The 17,916-nt window shown below is 54.7% G+C and overlaps 9 protein-coding genes across 9 annotated transcripts; 4 read left to right on the top strand and 5 right to left on the bottom strand.

Moving 5' to 3' along the window:
* The first annotated feature begins 308 nt into the window (after window positions 1–308).
* LY79DRAFT_556023 (uncharacterized protein) lies at window positions 309–2,220 on the top strand. The gene has a single exon (XM_060557974.1). It carries the CDS (start codon window positions 556–558, stop codon window positions 1,771–1,773), a length of 1,218 nt encoding a protein of 405 aa, XP_060413425.1. The 5' UTR covers window positions 309–555; the 3' UTR covers window positions 1,774–2,220.
* LY79DRAFT_556022 (uncharacterized protein) lies at window positions 2,205–2,994 on the bottom strand. Its single transcript, XM_060557973.1, has one exon. The coding sequence runs from the start codon at window positions 2,644–2,646 to the stop codon at window positions 2,335–2,337; it is 312 nt and encodes a 103-aa protein (XP_060413424.1). The 5' UTR covers window positions 2,647–2,994; the 3' UTR covers window positions 2,205–2,334.
* A 5-nt stretch (window positions 2,995–2,999) lies between these two features.
* Window positions 3,000–4,729, top strand: LY79DRAFT_659847 (uncharacterized protein). The gene is made up of 2 exons (XM_060562753.1): window positions 3,000–3,543; window positions 3,670–4,729. The coding sequence occupies exons 1-2, from the start codon at window positions 3,310–3,312 to the stop codon at window positions 4,522–4,524; spliced, it is 1,089 nt and encodes a 362-aa protein (XP_060413423.1). The 5' UTR covers window positions 3,000–3,309; the 3' UTR covers window positions 4,525–4,729.
* A 244-nt stretch (window positions 4,730–4,973) lies between these two features.
* LY79DRAFT_670287 (uncharacterized protein) lies at window positions 4,974–5,487 on the bottom strand (the record flags this gene model as incomplete). Its single annotated transcript, XM_060563761.1, has 2 exons — window positions 4,974–5,173; window positions 5,256–5,487. 2 exons carry the CDS (start codon window positions 5,485–5,487, stop codon window positions 4,974–4,976), a joined length of 432 nt encoding a protein of 143 aa, XP_060413422.1.
* A 2,755-nt stretch (window positions 5,488–8,242) lies between these two features.
* Window positions 8,243–9,522, top strand: LY79DRAFT_556014 (phosphotyrosine protein phosphatase). Its single transcript, XM_060557972.1, has 3 exons — window positions 8,243–8,484; window positions 8,567–8,658; window positions 8,774–9,522. Exons 1-3 carry the CDS (start codon window positions 8,343–8,345, stop codon window positions 9,044–9,046), a joined length of 507 nt encoding a protein of 168 aa, XP_060413421.1. The 5' UTR covers window positions 8,243–8,342; the 3' UTR covers window positions 9,047–9,522.
* Window positions 9,523–10,380: 858 nt separating this feature from the next.
* LY79DRAFT_556012 (uncharacterized protein) lies at window positions 10,381–10,864 on the bottom strand. Its single transcript, XM_060557971.1, has one exon. The coding sequence runs from the start codon at window positions 10,705–10,707 to the stop codon at window positions 10,390–10,392; it is 318 nt and encodes a 105-aa protein (XP_060413420.1). The 5' UTR covers window positions 10,708–10,864; the 3' UTR covers window positions 10,381–10,389.
* An 830-nt stretch (window positions 10,865–11,694) lies between these two features.
* LY79DRAFT_231119 (kinase-like domain-containing protein) lies at window positions 11,695–13,647 on the top strand. The gene is made up of 5 exons (XM_060551678.1): window positions 11,695–11,911; window positions 12,003–12,135; window positions 12,282–12,348; window positions 12,428–12,742; window positions 12,808–13,647. The coding sequence occupies exons 1-5, from the start codon at window positions 11,799–11,801 to the stop codon at window positions 13,437–13,439; spliced, it is 1,260 nt and encodes a 419-aa protein (XP_060413419.1). The 5' UTR covers window positions 11,695–11,798; the 3' UTR covers window positions 13,440–13,647.
* Window positions 13,648–13,704: 57 nt separating this feature from the next.
* LY79DRAFT_231163 (uncharacterized protein) lies at window positions 13,705–14,561 on the bottom strand. Its single transcript, XM_060551679.1, has one exon. It carries the CDS (start codon window positions 14,330–14,332, stop codon window positions 13,856–13,858), a length of 477 nt encoding a protein of 158 aa, XP_060413418.1. The 5' UTR covers window positions 14,333–14,561; the 3' UTR covers window positions 13,705–13,855.
* A 110-nt stretch (window positions 14,562–14,671) lies between these two features.
* Window positions 14,672–15,493, bottom strand: LY79DRAFT_516980 (malate dehydrogenase; the record flags this gene model as incomplete). Its single annotated transcript, XM_060554875.1, has 2 exons — window positions 14,672–15,303; window positions 15,364–15,493. The coding sequence occupies 2 exons, from the start codon at window positions 15,491–15,493 to the stop codon at window positions 14,672–14,674; spliced, it is 762 nt and encodes a 253-aa protein (XP_060413417.1).
* Window positions 15,494–17,916: the final 2,423 nt, after the last annotated feature.

Below are 17,916 nucleotides of genomic sequence, written 5' to 3'. Positions count from 1 at the left end.
CTCGTTGGGCGCGGGAAACCCGTGTGTGGCAATGCACACCCACGAGACTCGGCACATGGTCGTCTTTCGCGATGGTAAAGCGAAGTGACCACTGACCAGGCACGTTCCTGACTGACGCCAAGAACGATAAGCCAGCTAATAACTTAATTATGTATAAAGAGTCATATTGGCAGCTTTGTCTCGTCGTTTGATCAGGCAACACTCTCCGATTAAAGTTACATCACGGCCGTACCCTTACTGCAGACAACAACATTCGAGCGAATTAATCACTGATTGAAATCACAGAGCATGCATGCAGTTACACAGATCCTGCTTGCATATGCATACTGTCCGCTGCGGCAAGTTTTCAACCGCCTCCTAAAACACCATCTCATGTGTCTCACGTGAGCACCGCCAAGATGCACATATACGGTATGGCCCGAGCTGCAAGGGGGAGGGGATGGTATACAAGTCAGCCCCTCGACACATGCTGTCAGATTTCCCAGCTTGGTCAAGCAGCGTCAACCTGATCACCATTTGACCACCGGAATCGGCCCTTGTCGATGATCTCATTCAATGGCCGCATGCCCTCCAACTGTCTCTTTGGATGTCCTTCCAAGAGAGATACTCATCTTGATACTTGCCGAACTACCCGACGCCAGGGCTCTGTATCAACTCATTCGAGCGTCTCCTGCCGCTTGCCGCCTCTACACAGCAGTCGGCGCCGAGGTCCTGGAGCGAGTCCTTGCCCGGTCTGTGCCTCCGCAAATCCATCAACTCATCCGGCTCGTGGGGGTTATACGCACGTCAACACCGAGCAGTCCAATAGCGCCTTCTTTCCAAGCCTTCCTGGGCCAGTACATCCGTCCCGCGGCGGATGACAAGGAGTATTTCCCTTTGGCCCCGCCTCTCAGTCAGACATGCAGCGGTGAGAAGGAGCTTGGGGGCGTCAGGAAATTGCTCTTGATTGCCCGGCGCATAGCTTGCCTGACCTCGCTTTGCATTGCCAGCTACCGCGAAAGATGCCTCTCGATCACGCCATCTCACAGAACTGAGCGGGGAGGCTCATCCTGTGGGATGACATCGAAGCCCTGGGAGGAACGCTCCGATGGCATCCCTTATCGGCCTCGAGACGTGGGCCCGCCAACATGGATCGAAGAGCAACGTGTGATGCGCGGGCTCTGGAGGCTTCAGGTGTTTCACGAGCTGAAAACAGCATCATCCGAGGATCGCACTAGGTGGTCCGAACGAGACAAGCGGGAGGCCGCTGACATGACACCTGAAGACTTCTTCGATGTCTGGGGTCCACAGCTGGAGGAGCTGCTCACCGTGGTGGATTTCGTGCGCGAATACACAACCAAACCAGAAGAACGCTTTGCCCTTCAAGACTGCGACATGAGGCTTCCGGACCCGCCAACAGGCAACGGCTCGGCCCCTTCATGGCCAGTATTATGCCAGGCGCCCCCGACGGATGCCTGGCCGGGCTGGACCAGGCGGTTGAACACCCCGCCTACGGCATGGGCGTTTTTCGGCCATCTCCACACCAACCCGCGCTCTCCTATACGCGGTGTCGAATTCTGGCCGTTTCGGAAATTGGGCCTTGCGATATGGGGGCGGGAAAAGCTAGCCAAGCTGGAGCTAACGAACCCGGCCGGAGTGGCTGCGAGCAAAGGGCCGCTGGGAAGCCGGGAAGACCTGGAGTTCACTTGGCGAAGTCTTCTTCCCGACGACTACCTGGTCCGTCTTGAACAGAGGCTGGAGGAAGATTGGCAAGACTCTAGAGGCGAGGAGTAGCTAGTGTTCTCTTTCTGTCAGTATGTACAGCAACCTGTCAGGTTTGTCTGATCAGATTTTACCGCTGCAATATGTTAGGCAATTGGCCAGTTTTCAAATCATGATGCCGAGATAAGCTAGTCATGGACAGCGTAGTTAACCATTTGAACAAGCCCATGACTCCGGGATCCCGGAGCGGCCGTGCGCGAACCGGAGCTGAAGGCCCCCCTTCAAAAAGCCGCCGCGTCCCGGCCGGGACCATATACCGAAAGCGGCCTCCGCCCGCATTGCAAAGTCGGGTGAGTTAATAACGAGCCGTCGCCCGAAAGCCGAAGAGCATGATGGGGCTTGAGGGCTAGATGCTGGCTAGCGCGTGTGTCTTCATGCAGCGACGGCGTTGGGTTAGATTACCTGCCAGATCCAAGTGACACACACACTCACTTCACTGCACACCCGGGTAAATCCCACGACGCAACTCGCCATAAAATGAGCCTGACGTGGGTGTGTGTCCGTCCTTCATGCTTTCAACCAAGCAAAAGGCTCGGGTCTCCGAGGGACCCGAGTCCAGCGCAACTCTGCTAATCAATCCGATCCTCCGTAGGCACCAAAGAAAGAAAAGCCAGTGCGGCCGAGGCCCAGAGTGACATGACATGCATGGTCCATTCCCCGAGAGAAAATTCCAAATGAACGAATGTTCAAGGGGCGAGCCGAGGCCCAGCATGTACCACCACGAGCTCCAATTGGAGCCAGCACACACACACACACCAAGACAAGCCCGTCCAGGTACCACGGCACCAAGACCACGGCACCAAGACCACGACACCATCCCAAACCTTCCCACACCGTCACTTGCACCCAAAGCCATTGAACCCAGTCCAGGGAGTGGGGGGCCATCCAAATCTTGCTGTGATAACGGCTTCGAATGCGCCAGCCAGAGAACCGCACCGCACGCCCCCCGACCCAACAGAAGCAACCACACGGGGCGCGCGACACCCCAACGACGTGACGGCACCCCGGCGAGAGGGACCCGCAATATTCGCAAATCCAAGGGGGGAAAAGTGAGTTGGGAAGAAGGGAAAAGAAGAGGAGGCCAATCACCCCTTACCTTACCTAGAACGGACCGAACGACCGATCGACCGACCGGGTGGGTGGATAAGGACAATCGCGCCGCCGCGCATTGCGAACCGTCGGTCCGCGTTCTCGCCGGATTTTTAATAAATCCAGAAACCCCCCCCCCCCCCCGTCCCTCCAATGCCACCCTCTCCCTCCCTCCTTGCTCAATGCTCCAGCACGCTCTGGTGCCACCTCCGATCCCTACCGCTCTGGGCCTTCGTCCTCGTCGTCCTGCTCCTCGGCGCCGTCCGTCAGCGCGTGCTCCCTTCTCGCCCTCCTCCTCCCCGACGGCCCGCCGCCACCGCCGCCGTCGCGGACAAGACGAGGAGATCCCCCAGCCCGTCTTCTCTCGCGTCGTCCTGAACAAAAGCAGACAGACAGACATAAGAATCCATCGCAAGGGTTATCCCCCCCTCCGGACCTGACCTCGACACTCCCCTCGCAATGGCGTCCGCAATCGCGAAGGCGACCCGCACCGAGGCCGACCTGGACCGCGTCCCCGTCCGCGTCGTGCGCTTCGTCCGCCTCGCCACGGCCGGCGGGCTGGCCTACGCCGCCTACCGCGTCCACTGGCGCGTCCTCCTCGCCAACTTCTTCACCGGCCCCGGCCGCGTCAGCCGCATCCTGATGCTCTTCTTCGCCCTGCTGAACCTCAAGAACATGCCCTTTGTCTGGACCGTACGTTCTTCCCTCCCCCGGAGAAGCTTATATGAGAAAAGAGAGAGAGAGAGAGAGAGAGAGAGAGAAAGAGAAAGAGAGAAAGGGGGGCATCCCGAACTGACAAAACATGTTCCATGTCCACAGTACCGCGTGTGGTCCGCCATCATCTACCACCTCTTCATCCGCAAGTCCCCCCGCCTCGGCCCGCGCTCCCTCTTCCGCCCCATGATCAGCCAGTCCCACGCGCCCATCACGGAGATCGACTACAACATCCACAAGTCCAACTCGACCTACTTCGCCGACCTCGACGTCTCCCGCACCCACCTGTGCACCTACCTCCTCCGCCCCGGCTTCCGCCGCCTCGCCCACAACGCCACCACCGGCCTCGTCCTCGACCCGGCCTCGGGCAAGCCCGCCCGCGGCCCCCTCGGCATCATGCTCGGCGCCGTCCACTGCTCCTTCCGCCGCGAGATCACCGCCTACGCCCCCTACGAGATGTGGTCCCGCGTCCTCGCCTGGGACCGCAAGTGGCTCTACATCGTCACCCACTTCGTCCCCAAGGGCACCGCCCGCCCGACCGAGTGGCTCGACCCCAAGTTCGGCACCGCCCGCGTGCGCCGCGGCCCCGGCGGCGGCGCAGCCAACGCCAACGCCGACAGCAAGGACTGGGAGAAGAAGATCTACGCCACCGGCGTGAGCAAGTACGTCTTCAAGATCGGCCGCCTCACCGTCCACCCGGCCGTCGCCCTCGAGGAGAGCGAGCTGCTGCCCCAGCGCCCCGACGGCGGCTGGCAGGGCGGCCCCAACGGCGTCGGCGACGAGGACGTCGACCTGAGCGACGTCGCCGACGACGGCGCCTGGGACTGGAGGATGGTCGAGAAGAGGCGCCGCGAGGGCATGAAGTACGCCGCCCGCTTCGCCAGCATGGACGACCTGCACGGCTGGCTCGACGGCGCCGACGGCGGCGACGGCAGCGCGCTGGCCAAGTTTGGCGGCTAGTCGCCGGGTCGCGTGGTGAAGGCGGGGGAGGAGCAGAAGCGGGCGGGCAGGGCGAGGGACGATTGATACCCGATAGAAATTTTGCCTGGAATATAGATAGACTAGGGTTGGGAACTTTTTGGCCGTACAAGGACCTGGCCAAGCCAAACAAGGGCAGGGCCACATTACATGTGTGGGAAGTCTCTCGCACCTGAGGGGGGCATGGTTGTTTTGTTTGAACGGGTTGTTTGCTACACCTGCCGATAGAGCTAGACATGCGTGCGTGCGCATCAATTATACATAAATTCCATTCTCAGATACACATTTGATGATTTCTTTTTCCTCCCCCCCCTTTGCCTGATAAACTCCTCAACACCGCTTACCCTCCCAGACGACCTCCATGAATGGGATTGGAAGAAAGAGCAGGTTGTACAAAATCCACTCGAATGATGCGCATGGCAAACAGGGCTTCAAAGAGCCCAAGCGGCGGCAGCGGCGGCGGCGGCGATGACACCGGCCCAGCCAGCAGCCTGCACCTTGCCAGCGGCGGCGGGTACCGCGGTCGACATGGCCCCGGTTGCCGTCGGGCTACTGGCGTTGGCGGCGGCGGTGGCGGTGGTGGTGTTCTGGCCGATTTGAGCGCAAATCTGAGGTGTGATCTGGAAGACCTCTGTAGGTTACACACGTTAGTTGGCTGCTCAGGAGTCCCCCAAGAGAATCGACGGCGATCGAAACGAGGGTGGCAAACGTACTGGCTTGATCTGCAGTGCTGCAACCGGATGTGGCGAGGCACGAGACGACTTTGGGGGTCAGCTCCGAAATCTTTCCGCACGAACAGGCAAAATTTGTAATGTCGCACCCGACCGCATTTGCTTGGTCGCTGATACAAGTGACGGCGCAGGTGGGGATCTGGTCGACAAGCTGGTTAATCGTGTCGGCAGCGACGATGGCGACGAGCAGGGAAGTGATGGCGGTGTGCTTCATCTTGGCAAGTGTTGATAGATGGGCTTCGGAATCTGGGCGATAGTGGCCGGGAATGGGCTGATAGATGCTGCGATGAGAGTGTGGGTAGAGCGTGAGGTGTAGATGTTATAACACAGCTTGTTGCTATCAACCGTAAGCTAGTCAGCCGAGGGGCCATGGTGCTCTTATAGACAAGACCATCTTCGAGTCCGTTACGCTGCAGTCTAAGCAGCAAATGAACGCCGAAATGGACGCGTCCAGCCAGGTCGTCTACTCGAGGCTTCCCAACACCGTCAAGATGCGGTCAACGCCAGCCCGCCGTAGATATCTTGCATCCCGGATTAGGTAAAGGCGCGGTCTCGATAGCGGAAAAGATCGCAGGGCGCAAGTGAAGTGAACAAGGCCAAGAGGTCCCGTCGGCCCGAGTTGATGTCCGTGCAATCTATGTCGACTCGTCTCTGGTAGCTTGTAGACTATCGGCTTAATGTTGCCACGGCGTCCTGAGCATGAGGCATCTGCCATCTGGTGGGATGGGCTGCCTAGACTGGCCCGGTGGTTTTCCTCCATTGCTTCTCTACTGCTATGTAGCAGGCTGAGGCGCTAGTCGAGGCTCAATAGCACAAAGGCGGCTAGACCTGGTCCTAGGTCAGTTAGTAGCATCCATTTCCCACCCTTGAGCTAAAGCCAGTCCTCCGCAAACGTCCGCTTGGCACATTTCGAAGAACAACGAACAGCCTTTGCAAAGCGGAATGGCCGAATGACCGTGCAGAGATGGTTTTTTGTTTCTCCGAGGAAGTCTAGGATCTAGAGAAGAATGCGTCTCCCGATAACCTTTGTGCCTTGGATGTGGCAGACATGTCGTTAACCATCTCAGCCTGTGGTTTGAGACATTTTGGCGTAGGGAACGTCGATTAAGCTCGTCCGGCATCATGTAAGCTTCCTGTAGACCCCTGTCAATAATGCAGATCAGAAGGATGGTCGAGATGCCTGACCAATCATATTCACCCTTTCCCCGGCGGACGGGTCGCGTTGGCAACATACACCTGCATTAGCCGTCATTCACCATCTCACCTGGACCCTTAACTTGATGATGGGATGATAGGGGCTCTTGTGGAACTCGCTTTATCTCTGCAGCAAGAGCTGCTGTCTAGTTGCCACTGGTCGGGGTGATGCAATGTAGGCAGGCCTACCGCTAACCTATTCTAGATCATGCCGTCGAATCTATTGCTTGTAGGAGATTGCCATCTCACCTTTTTGTCGTCAGCTCATAGGTTTTGGCGTAGCCCTACCTTGCCCGATCCGCTCGCTTGGTATTTCAATTGTGAGGGCAAACTGTAATCATCAAGAGTGGCGTCACCGCTTTCTTCAGGGCTTTCGCTCTGAATGTGAATGTTGGCATGCCGCTGTCGCTTGCTAAATGAAACGCGGGATCCATCCATGCGAGTCGCATTGGAAAACGTGATATGGTCTACCTGTGTGGGAAACAACGGTATCCGAAAGCACCTCGCCCAAATGAAGATGGCCCCTTGAGCGTTCCCGAGGTGATCCGCAAGCGTGGCTTTGTCAATTTCAAGCAATATCCAGGATTTATTGTTCCCTCGCCGAGGTAGCTGGAGCTAAATGTTCAGGGCTTCGCCGACAGGTGAAAGCAATGGCGGTCTTGGCATAAATATGGAATGGTCGGTTGTCGTGTTGTCCCTATGAACGGAAAGGAATGCAAACGGAAAGTCAGAGACAGCCGAGAGCGATTCATCAAATCCGAGGCAGTGATTCGACATCACGTGGTGTGGTTGGCTCTGGCATAGTGGTCATGACCATTGCCAAGGCGCGTCTTCCCGGATCAGTTGTTCCGCCGGTGTTGGAGTTCGAATGAATGGCCGACGCTGCAGGTGGATTACAGCTCTGCTACTTGGGCGGAGATATCAGTCTCTGGGACTATACCGAGACCAAGAAACGGATCGGGAGGACCAGCCGAGATGGCATGCTGCCATATATATTCGTTCAGTCGGTGCTCTAGAGCAATCCGGAGTAGAGGCTGCACGTTGATAATAGGGTCCAACCTTGGTGGTGCAGATGGCATTTATTCTCGACAGACATTCCGGCGAGTTCCATTGGTTGATACCACTGACGGCGCCGCCGCTGCTTTCGTCTGCTGTCTAAAAGGGCTGAAAGTCAATGTCATCATGGTTGGATTTTTGGTCAGCAGGTCGCTTGCTCTCCCGACTTTGCTGCATTCGCTGCCTCTAGAACGACAACTCCATCCGCGCCAGGCTCACGAATGATTTCCATTCGGCTATATTGCCGAGAGTAGGCCATCGCTTGACCAAGCCCTATGCTTCAAAGGAGGTCGGGACTTGGGTGTGAGATGGTAAGCGAAAGCGGGTTTTTCATCGCGAGCAGGATAAGGATGAGGGCGGGAGTCGGGAGACGGGAGACGCAATTGTCTAGGTTTCTCAGAGCCCTAGACCAGTCGTAGACGACACGTTTTTGCCACCGAGTGCAGAACGGGTGCAGATTCGGAACATACAACGACTGTGAGCGAGTTGAACGTCGACATGATGATGATTGGGAAGGAAGTGGAAACTAACTAGGTAGGGAAAATCAGGTGGGGACCCAAGGAGGTCGGAATTGCTGCTTGGTACGGAGTACGGAGTAACGAGATCGAAATCGAAAGATCCACTCACAGTGCATACTGTGCAAAGATCGACGGATGCTACGGTGCATCGCTGCCCCTCCATCTACCCCCGTAGCTACCTACCTAGGTACGTAGATAGGCTACACCGCGGGGCATTCGGTCGGTCCTTGGACAAAGTCAGCTTCCCCAACGCGATAAAGAACCCTCCCGCTCACTCATCCAAAACCCAGCGCTGCCAAACATGACGGAACAGCCGGTATCAGTCCTCTTCGTTTGCCTTGGCAACATCTGCCGCTCGACCATGGCCGAGGGCGTGTTCCGCAACATTGCGCAGAAGCCGCCGTACAAGGGCCTCATCGCCAAGGTGGATTCTTGCGGTACAGGTACGGACGAATACGTCATGGATTCAAGTCTCGGTATTTTTTGTTGCGCAGCCGGCTGACACAAGAACGACGGGATAATCAGCTGCCTATCATGTCGGCGACCCCCCAGACTCCAGGACGATGGCGACGCTTGAAGACCACGGTATCACGGATTACCGCCATTCCGGTCGCAAGGTACGACGGCTGTTTCCTCTCGAACCTTCGGCGCGCTACCCCTCCCACCCCGAGCGCGTCGGCCGGGGAGCCACGTAACGAACAGTAAGCTGACGCGAGTCTCTTGATCGGATAGGTGTCGCCATCCGACTTCAACAAGTTCGACTACATCTTCGCCATGGACCGATCGAACTTGCGAGACCTCCAAAACCTCCAGCAGCGCGGCAACCCTGACTCAAAGGCCAGGGTGATGCTGTTTGGCGAGTTTTCGGGGGGGCGGAGGCCGGAAGTAGTGGAAGATCCGTACTATGGCGGCGACGAGGGCTTCTCCAAGGCCTACGAGCAGTGCACGCGGTTTTCCGGCAATTTCCTCAAACACATCTTCCCCCACATCGACCCCAAGGTATAAGGCACGGCGATTCACTCTCAAGGGGCACCGACAAGCGCCGGAGAGCACAGGTAAGCAGCTCGCACGTGACTAGTCGTGGAGAGGCAAGGCGTTTGGAAGGCGGCATGGAGATTGCAGTAGGGACATATTCCGCCGTTGCAGAAGAAAAAAGGCCGACGATGACCACGTCTACGGTACAGCGCTGAGCGAGGGCAGGGGAAGGAAAGGGCCATCTGCAGAAAGAGAAAGACAAAAAAGAGGAAAACCGACACAACCAGATGCATTAGTGAAGTGATTATCCGGCAGACAGACAGGCATTGGGAGAGGCATATTAGCGTGTCTTGTTTGGTTCCGCAAATGCAAGTTGCATATAGAAGATTTGATTTTTCAAGCCGTCCCTGTTGGCGGCCAATGAACGATGTTCTTGGCATCACAGAGGTACAGTGTGACCGGGTCGACGATAAACAGCCAAATAGACGAAAGGGAGGAGGCAGTCTTCAGCCCTATACACTGCAGACACATGGAGGAAGGACGAAGCAGGTAGGTCTCGGTAGGCGGTGAGTCGTGACCATGATGGCCCGGCCCAGTGTGCCGTCACGGTTGCGTCGGCTTACGCCGAGCTGGATCACGTCAGGCGACGAGCACTTGGAGCGACGCTTCGTGCTGACGGCAGGCAGCGTCATCTTGAAGGAGTTGCTATGGTGTCAGCTTTCCGCGAACGAGGGGCTCTTGCTCTTGGAAACACCGGAAGCCGATATGATATGTCTTGTTGGCTGAGGCGATATGTCGCTGCGAACAAACACACCATGCCATGCTGGTAGGTAGATAGATAGGTACCTACGGTACGGTACCTAGGCAAGCAGTCTCCGTGTTCCTCGCGCTGACAGGCGCATCCCTCGGCGAGAGTGTGCGGCTGAGATGGCTGACAGCGATCTACCCGCATTATGAAACCAGTACGGTACCATTGCTGCACTATGCAAAACCTTTCTTCAGCTCCGGAGTTCGGTCTCGAGAGATTCACCACATATCCCAGCCGGTCGGGATTGCTCGCCCAAGGGACCGGGGAAACATTGAAACCCGAACCCTCGTCCTCAGCAATGAGTTCCGTTTCTTCTCAGCGTCCTCTAGGGTGGATCCATAGGCAACTGACTCTCACCGGGATTGCCATACAGGTAGGTAGTTTACTTGTAACTAACACACTTGTCTGGTCTCCCTGGTATTTGCCCACGCACAGGCACACACCCCCACCAAGGATGGGTTTTTTTGTTTTTTGTCGCGCGGTTGCAGAGCTGCAGTCCCAATCACGGTGCTCAGCGGTTACCGGCCCCGAGGCAAATGGTTCAGAAACAGGCCAATGACAAGCGTCAGAAGGCCCATGTCAGCAAATCAGGAGCGGTACCGGGGGTGATGTGCGGGTCTCTCCCGCCAAGTCGCTTCCGGCTTAACGTCAGCAAACCTGTACCTTGTACCCTGTACTTTTGAACATCTCCTCCTGGCAGCTGGAGCATCGACTCGGAGACAGCTGAGCTTCTTGCTCGGTAGCTATCTCCTCCGGCATGAATAGGGAGGGGCCTTTGCAAGCACCAAGGTAGAGAGACGTGCAAAGCTGAGAGAGAGAGAGAGAGCTCTAGTATTGGCACGCACGGTACGATTAACAGGACGTGGCAGAATCGCAGGAGCATTGTATCGTATCCTCCGTTTTAATTCCCGGGTCCCATCCAATCCAAACGACAACAGTCCACTTTGGTCAAAGTATGACAGTACAGCTGCCCCTCCCTTCTCCATTCCCGTCAAGGTCCAGTCCAGTCCCTGGTGCGCCATGGTGTGTGTGTGTGTGTGTGTGTGTGTGTGTGTGTGTGTGTGTGTGTGTGTGTGTGTGTGTGTGTGTGTGTGTGTGTACTGCCCCTCCTCCCTCCCCCTCTCGCCTCGTGCTTTTGCATCTGGTCCTGCCCAAAGTCGGTATGGTATGTACACGTACCGTACGTACCTATCCCATTGCTTTTGACCTTTTCTCGACTTCTCCTATCCCATAAGCCAGCAGCCCAGAAGTGGTGCCTGAACCAAGCTGAACCGACATGCCCATCCTATGCCATCATCCCATCCCCCATTTCTACCCACTCATCGTCCCTCGTCCTACAGTACCTAAGGTAGATAAACCACCTATCTGCTCGAGTAGGTAGGTACCTATCCCGAGGTATCTTCTCCTCGCCCCCCCGAAACTACTAATTGCACAATATCTGGCTCTCCCTCTTGCTGCCATTCTTGCGCTTTCTCGTTCTTTCACATCCCATCATCCTTTTAAACAGCCAAGGATCCCACACAAAGCAATAAACCTCCTGCAGGACGGACAAGGACGAAGATTGTTTCGGCGACACTGCATTGTCACCCGTCATCCTGAACCGAGTAGAGCGGAAGCAACAAGGAAGAGAAGGGGTGGAAAAGGGGGCCATATAATACCTTACGGCCTCCCCTCGTCGACTCGGCAGCTTGAACGATCCATCTTTCTTTCTTCTCCTATACTTGAGCCTCGCTTCCCTCCCTGGTCTGTTCCGCAACTGTCGCATCCCATCGCATTCCTTGCTTGCTTCCCCACCTTTGCCTCGATTTGACTCGCCAAAAGATACCCCTCGCTTTCAAGGTCTTGGACACACGGCAACAACTCGACCACTGGAACAAATCCACAACAGCTTTCCCGCAGTGAACCCCGACCCGACCGAAGAAAAGGGGGAAAAAAGGAAAATAGGAAGAAGAAAAAACCAACAACCTCGCAAAAATGGCTGATCTGCAGGGACGCAAGGTCTTCAAGGTCTTCAACCAGGACTTCGTCGTCGACGAGCGATACACCGTCACCAAGGAGCTCGGCCAGGGAGCTTACGGCATCGTCTGGTGTGTACACCGTTTCACTGTTTTCCCCCATCGTCGCTGCCCCGCCATTGCGCCCACGACATGAAGCTGACGACCTTTCCTCCTCACGCAGTGCCGCTGTGAACAACCAGACTCAGGAAGGTGTTGCTATCAAGAAGGTTACAAATGTCTTCAGCAAGAAGATCCTCGCCAAGCGCGCATTGCGCGAGATCAAGCTGCTCCAGCACTTCAGGGGACACCGCAACGTGAGTCCTTTGTCACCCTTCTCCCCCTCACCGTCAAGCCATCTCCCAACAACCCCGCGCGCGCGCGCGCGCGCAGCCGTCAGCGCCGCCACCCACACGGTTGCAGGAAATGCCCTCGGTAGAATGCTGACAGCCTGTCGCGATAGATCACCTGCCTGTACGATATGGACATCCCCCGACCCGATAACTTCAACGAGACCTACCTCTACGAAGGTACGCATTTCCAATTTGCTTGCAGACAGACCCCCCGTGCAGCCCGACCTAGCTTGCTGACCCGTGCTTCGTGCTCCAGAGCTGATGGAATGCGACCTGGCTGCCATCATCCGATCCGGCCAGCCCCTGACCGACGCCCACTTCCAGTCCTTCATCTACCAGATCCTCTGCGGTCTCAAGTACATCCACTCCGCCAACGTCCTGCACCGCGACCTGAAGCCCGGTAACCTGCTCGTCAACGCCGACTGCGAGCTCAAGATTTGCGACTTCGGTCTGGCGCGTGGTTTCTCCGTCGACCCCGAGGAGAATGCCGGCTACATGACGGAGTACGTTGCCACGAGATGGTACCGTGCCCCCGAGATCATGCTGAGCTTCCAGAGCTACACCAAAGCCAGTACGTGTTCACAGCGCCTGGCATCACGAATCATGTTTGGACGGGCCGGCTAACAATCGTGACAGTTGACGTCTGGTCGGTCGGGTGCATCTTGGCCGAGCTGCTTGGCGGTCGTCCCTTCTTCAAGGGTCGTGACTACGTCGACCAGCTGAACCAGATTCTCCACATCCTCGGAACGCCCAACGAAGAGACTCTGTCCCGCATCGGCTCGCCCCGTGCCCAGGAATACGTGCGCAACCTGCCCTTCATGCCCAAGAAGGCTTTCCCCAGCCTGTTCCCTCAGGCCAACCCCGACGCCCTCGACCTGCTCGACCGCATGCTTGCCTTTGACCCATCGAGCCGCATCAGTGTCGAGCAAGCCCTCGAGCACCCCTACCTTCAAATCTGGCACGACGCTTCCGATGAGCCCGACTGCCCTACGACCTTCAACTTCGATTTTGAAGTCGTCGAGGACGTCGGCGAGATGCGCAAAATGATCCTGGACGAGGTCTACCGCTTCCGCCAACTGGTCCGCACCGTTCCCGGAGCCACCCAGGCTGGCTCGCAGGCCGCCGGCCAGCAGCCAGGTGCCAGCCAGGTCCCCATCCCGTCAGGAAACTCGGGATGGACGTCCTCGGATCCCAGGCCGCAAGAGTACGCCGGCCAGGGAGGTGGCCTGGAGGCGGACCTTGCCGGCGGTCTCGATCACCGGAGATAAGAAACCTGCATTGGTCATGGACATAGGCGCGCACCGATGGGGAAGGAGGGTGGGGAAGGGGATGTGTCTGACTCGCAGAAACCACCGGCGGGCCGTTTTGCGATCATTGGACATGATGTCATTTCGAGCTTAAGCAAATCAAAGGTCGAGACGCCTCGGGCCGCTAGAAGGTGTAGGCATTGTTTTGGACGGCGAACCTTTTTTTTTTTTTTTCTGATGCGGGAGGGAAGAAGCAAAAAGAGGAGGATAGGCAAGAAGAGGTCATGGGGGAGGAGGAAAGGAGGAGACTAGACTGCCCGACTTTGAGAGTAGGGGGGGATGAATGAACACGGCCAAGATGATGAGAAATCTCTCAATTTACCTACACAGTAATTCCCTACCTACGATTCTACATCCGTGGCCGACCTTTTTCTGGTTTAATTTTTTCTCGGAATCGCCATCTTTCCATCGACGCCCAGTTGAAGTGAGCGGCAGGTGTAGCCATCCATCCTGCCTTTTTCCAGCTCCGGGAATGGGAAGTCTCTTCCAAGTCTTGCGACAAGACTTTGTCTTTCCAGCCGGCCCTGTCCCTGTCGTCCCTGTTGTCGCCTCCCCCCGACGCGATGACTTGAGTCGAGGTCGTCATTGCGATACCTGTCTCGCCCCCCCTTCCCTTTCCGGCCTACCGGTGCATGCACGATCGAAGGCCGTAGCCAATGTTTGATGAAGGGTATGTTTCCCGGTGGTCTGCGTCCTCTGATCACAAGTTTCCTTTTGTGTGGATTCAGGCAAGTCACGGGAGGGGATAGCCGCGGGGGCATGATCAATGGGAGAAACAAAACATATTCTTGTCGCCAATTGCCAGACTGGGTACTGTGATATGTAAAATAGAATAAGATCCTAAATAAGTACATGTGAAAATGAGGGCAAGACGGGGCACCTCTCTGGCCGCGATGCGATTCCAGCTAGACCCCCCAACCTTGATTACATCTTTCCGTCGATCCGTCTCAGTCGCGCCCAAGGGGGTATATACGAAGATTTTGTGAGGGATTGGAAGAGAATTTTGTAAGGGAGGGGCGGGGGGAAAGAAGAAGTTTAAGAGAGAAAAGAACATCTAGAAAAGGGGAAAGGAAAATGGAGAAAAACGCCTGTCATGACTGCCGTTGAGGGCCGTGTGACCCGGTTTATGATTTTCTTTTTGACGCCAGAGAGGGAAGGGAAAGGTGCCGAGGAGGCCGGAACGCCATGCTCAATCAAGCCTTGGGGCCGTAGAGCCAGTAGTACGCCGCGTACGGCACGCTGTCGCTGGCGCCGTCCGTAGTGCACTTGTGCGCAACGCCGCCGGCCGTGGCGACGCGGTAGACAGCTGTGATGCCCTTGCTGCCGCCCTTGTCGCCCAACTGCAGCCAGTCGACGGCACCGGTCTCCTCAGGGCCGGGGTCAGCAGACGCGGGAGCCTTGATGCCGTTGAGCTTGGCAGCCTTAAGTATGCCCTGGCCGACCTTGAAAGTGGGCACGCCCTTGTTGTCAAAGAAGTGCACGCCGATCTGCTTCAGAGGGGCGATGTTGGGGAGGGCGAGATCCGCTGGGGCGGGGAAGGGATCCAAAGAGGCGCCATAGCGGGTGACGCCGTCGGAGACAAGCGGAAGCGGGGAGCCCCAGACGGCGTTGGTGGTGAGGGCGTCGAAGGCTTCGACGGAGGGGAGGGAACCGGGTCCGGCGTTCGGGTACAGAGGCCGGGCATCGTAGAGGGCGGCGAGGGCACCGGTGGCGACGGCGGTGTGGGTTGTGGCGTTTGGAACAACGCAGGTATAGTTCTGGATACCGTGGCCGAGGGCGATGTACTTCAGGACAAGGTCGGCAGCAGGTGCGGGAAGTTCGGCGCCTTCAAGGTGGGTGTGTTAGTGATGGCTTCAAGGAGAGGATGTAAGCAGATGTGGCGTACCATTCCCGTGTGTGGGGAGGGTCGGAGCGACGGGCTTGGGGCCACAGCCGGGGCGGCCGGCTTCTCTCTTTGCTGGGGCGGCCGAGGCGAGAGCCAGGGAGGCTAGCAGGAGAAAGGTCTTGGCGAGCATGTTGGGCTGGCTGTGGTCGGCAATGGACTGGACTCTGGCGTTGGGTGTTGGTGGCAGAAAGTAGAGACGCGGCGAAGAGAGGTAATATAGACGTATGCGGGTAGCTACCAGGCCACGCGCAGAGAATTCGGATCTAATAAAAGATTGCTTCCAAGGAATAAAAGAAAGAAGGGGCTAGTATATCGGTACGGATAGTAGGGGCGTAATGCGGCGGGCCGCCTTGGAGATGACCTTGGGGGAGGCGGGTTATGTGGGTAATTTGAGCCGAATTTAGGTACGGCGCTTACAGGCGCTGCTATGGGGCGGATAAGGTCTTGGACCGAGACAAGAAGCGAGACTAATGCGGGCGGGAGATGGAAGAGAATAAATAAACAAAGAGGTGCAGGAAAAGGCCCTTGGTAGTAATGCAGCGAGCAGAGCAGGCAAGATTCGAGCTAAAGAGATGGCAAACAAGAAAGAGCTGAGAGGATGAGTAAAGTTTGTGCTATGGGACGGACCAAGAGATGAGATGGAGCGGAACTGGAGGATGGGTTTTATATCGATTCTGAACATTACACGACAAGCTGGAGAGGACCCGGGAACGAGGAATTGGATGCGACCTGTCAGTATCCATCCACACCTGAACGAGGCGCACTCTCGTCCGGTCTGACAAGGCAGGTTTCCTTTTCGGAATGCAAGGCGGCGCAGGGGTCACGAAGGGGGCCGCGATGGCAGTCCGTATGTGTCCATCGCGGGCACAAGTTGGTGCAGTGTTCGTTGGTGTAGGGAGAGGAGGGGGAGAAGGAGCAGGGAAGCATCCTGCTGGACGGGTCGCGGAATGACTCCCCTGGACCATGTTGATGTTGGGCGTGAGTCGTCAAAGTACCATGGCGTTTGCTTAGGCCGCAGGTGGTAGCGGTTAACAGGCAGACACATTGCGGGGCTGGCATCTGTGCGCATGCGTACCTCAGGGACTTTCGCCCTGGCGGCCACCTATTTCTCCTGAAGTCAGCATTAAACCCAATGAGGCAGTATAGGGGGCATACTAGGGGGGCTAGCACAGATGTGCCTATATCTGTACCTATATATAAACACTTTGCCTACCTACTGTGTTAACTATTGTTTCTTTCCTCCTTTATATTACTGTTGGTTTTCACTGGTTAATTGATGGGGATCCTGTATCTTGTGATATTACAAAGGTTGGGAAAAGGTGGTTAAATTTGTGGTTGTTAATAGTTAACTAGTTAATAAGGTAAAGTAGGAGCACAAGTGTAGTAGTACCCTTGTGTATAGGCAAGGGTAAGGGATTCTGCTAGTAGGCGGTGTATTATATAACCTACTGCCTTTAGCTATATTACCTATATACTAACACTAGTAACTTTCTTGTGTAGTAAAAGTCACTAGTGCTCCTATTCTTCCTAAAAAGCCTAAAAATATAATAAAAATAAGAAAAGTAAAAGTATTACACTTTTTATAGTTATATACTACTATAAATTTATTTATCTATTTACTTAGTAAAGGTAGGCTTACACTATCTTATTTAGGTGTATTTCTTTTTAGCTATAGCTGTTAAAGGTATATACCTACGTTAAATAGATTTAACTACTATTAATCTATATAGTTTATATAACCTATTTTTTCTTCTAAGTGTCTATTATCCTATATCCTATTGTTCTTGTTGTTTCTTATTATATTTATATAACTTATCCTTTTATTTATATCTTTATTTTATTATAAGAGATAAGACTCTTAAGTGCTTAGTTTAGTAAGGACTTTATAAACCTATTAGTAGGGTTATTATTACTATAGATCTATTATACCTTAAAGAGCTTATGTTACTTATATAATTATTATAGTACTATAATATTAATTATTAAGTGCTTTTTATAGGTAGTACTTAACTTTACTAGGCACTTGTATAGTAAGTATAAGTTAGTGTAAGTAATAGTAGGGATTAATAGGTTACTAAGCTTGTTTACTACTATTATAATAGTTATAGAGAGAGTATACACTATATTAACGCCTATAACTATACTATAGACTTCTAACGTAAGAACACTTTATATTACTTATTTAGATTTAGTTAATAAGAAATAGAGGACGTTACTACAGAAGGTAAACTTATTTTACTAGTTATTAACCTCTTTATTAGTAAAGAGGATAATAAATCTTAACTATAAAGTTAAGTTATAATTATTAGTAAAAGATCTATTAATAAATATAAAAAGCTTTACGTTAGGTAGGTTAAAGGGAATAAAAGTAAGGCTATAGTTAAGTGTGTTTATCTACTACTAGATTCTCTAGTTAAGTTACTAAATAGCTTTACTGTTAGGCTCCTTGTGCTAGGCTACAGTAGATAGGTCAAAGTATACTTTAGGCTAGTAAATAGAAGCAATATATACTCCTTAAGTGCACTACTAGATATAGTCTTGCTAGGCTATAGG

The sequence above is a fragment of the Colletotrichum navitas genome (genome assembly GCF_030913465.1).
Source record: "Colletotrichum navitas strain CBS 125086 chromosome Unknown LY79scaffold_35, whole genome shotgun sequence".
Classification (NCBI taxonomy): Eukaryota; Fungi; Ascomycota; class Sordariomycetes; order Glomerellales; family Glomerellaceae; genus Colletotrichum; species Colletotrichum navitas.
This window is presented reverse-complemented; position numbering and strand designations above follow the sequence as displayed.

What these genes read in the sequence shown, in the direction of transcription:
- LY79DRAFT_231163 (XM_060551679.1), bottom strand. Translation starts at nt 14,332, where the DNA reads ATGTACTTATTTAGGATCTTATTCTATTTTACATATCACAGTACCCAG.
- LY79DRAFT_556012 (XM_060557971.1), bottom strand. Translation starts at nt 10,707, where the DNA reads ATGCTCCTGCGATTCTGCCACGTCCTGTTAATCGTACCGTGCGTGCCA.
- LY79DRAFT_556014 (XM_060557972.1), top strand. Translation starts at nt 8,343, where the DNA reads ATGACGGAACAGCCGGTATCAGTCCTCTTCGTTTGCCTTGGCAACATC. An exon ending in GGTGGATTCTTGCGGTACAG is followed by an intron (nt 8,485 to 8,566) that starts GTACGGACGAAT and finishes CGGGATAATCAG; the next exon opens with CTGCCTATCATGTCGGCGAC. An exon ending in ACCGCCATTCCGGTCGCAAG is followed by an intron (nt 8,659 to 8,773) that starts GTACGACGGCTG and finishes TTGATCGGATAG; the next exon opens with GTGTCGCCATCCGACTTCAA.
- LY79DRAFT_659847 (XM_060562753.1), top strand. Translation starts at nt 3,310, where the DNA reads ATGGCGTCCGCAATCGCGAAGGCGACCCGCACCGAGGCCGACCTGGAC. An exon ending in ACATGCCCTTTGTCTGGACC is followed by an intron (nt 3,544 to 3,669) that starts GTACGTTCTTCC and finishes CCATGTCCACAG; the next exon opens with TACCGCGTGTGGTCCGCCAT.
- LY79DRAFT_231119 (XM_060551678.1), top strand. Translation starts at nt 11,799, where the DNA reads ATGGCTGATCTGCAGGGACGCAAGGTCTTCAAGGTCTTCAACCAGGAC. An exon ending in GGAGCTTACGGCATCGTCTG is followed by an intron (nt 11,912 to 12,002) that starts GTGTGTACACCG and finishes CTCCTCACGCAG; the next exon opens with TGCCGCTGTGAACAACCAGA. An exon ending in CGAGACCTACCTCTACGAAG is followed by an intron (nt 12,349 to 12,427) that starts GTACGCATTTCC and finishes TTCGTGCTCCAG; the next exon opens with AGCTGATGGAATGCGACCTG.
- LY79DRAFT_556022 (XM_060557973.1), bottom strand. Translation starts at nt 2,646, where the DNA reads ATGGCCCCCCACTCCCTGGACTGGGTTCAATGGCTTTGGGTGCAAGTG.
- LY79DRAFT_556023 (XM_060557974.1), top strand. Translation starts at nt 556, where the DNA reads ATGGCCGCATGCCCTCCAACTGTCTCTTTGGATGTCCTTCCAAGAGAG.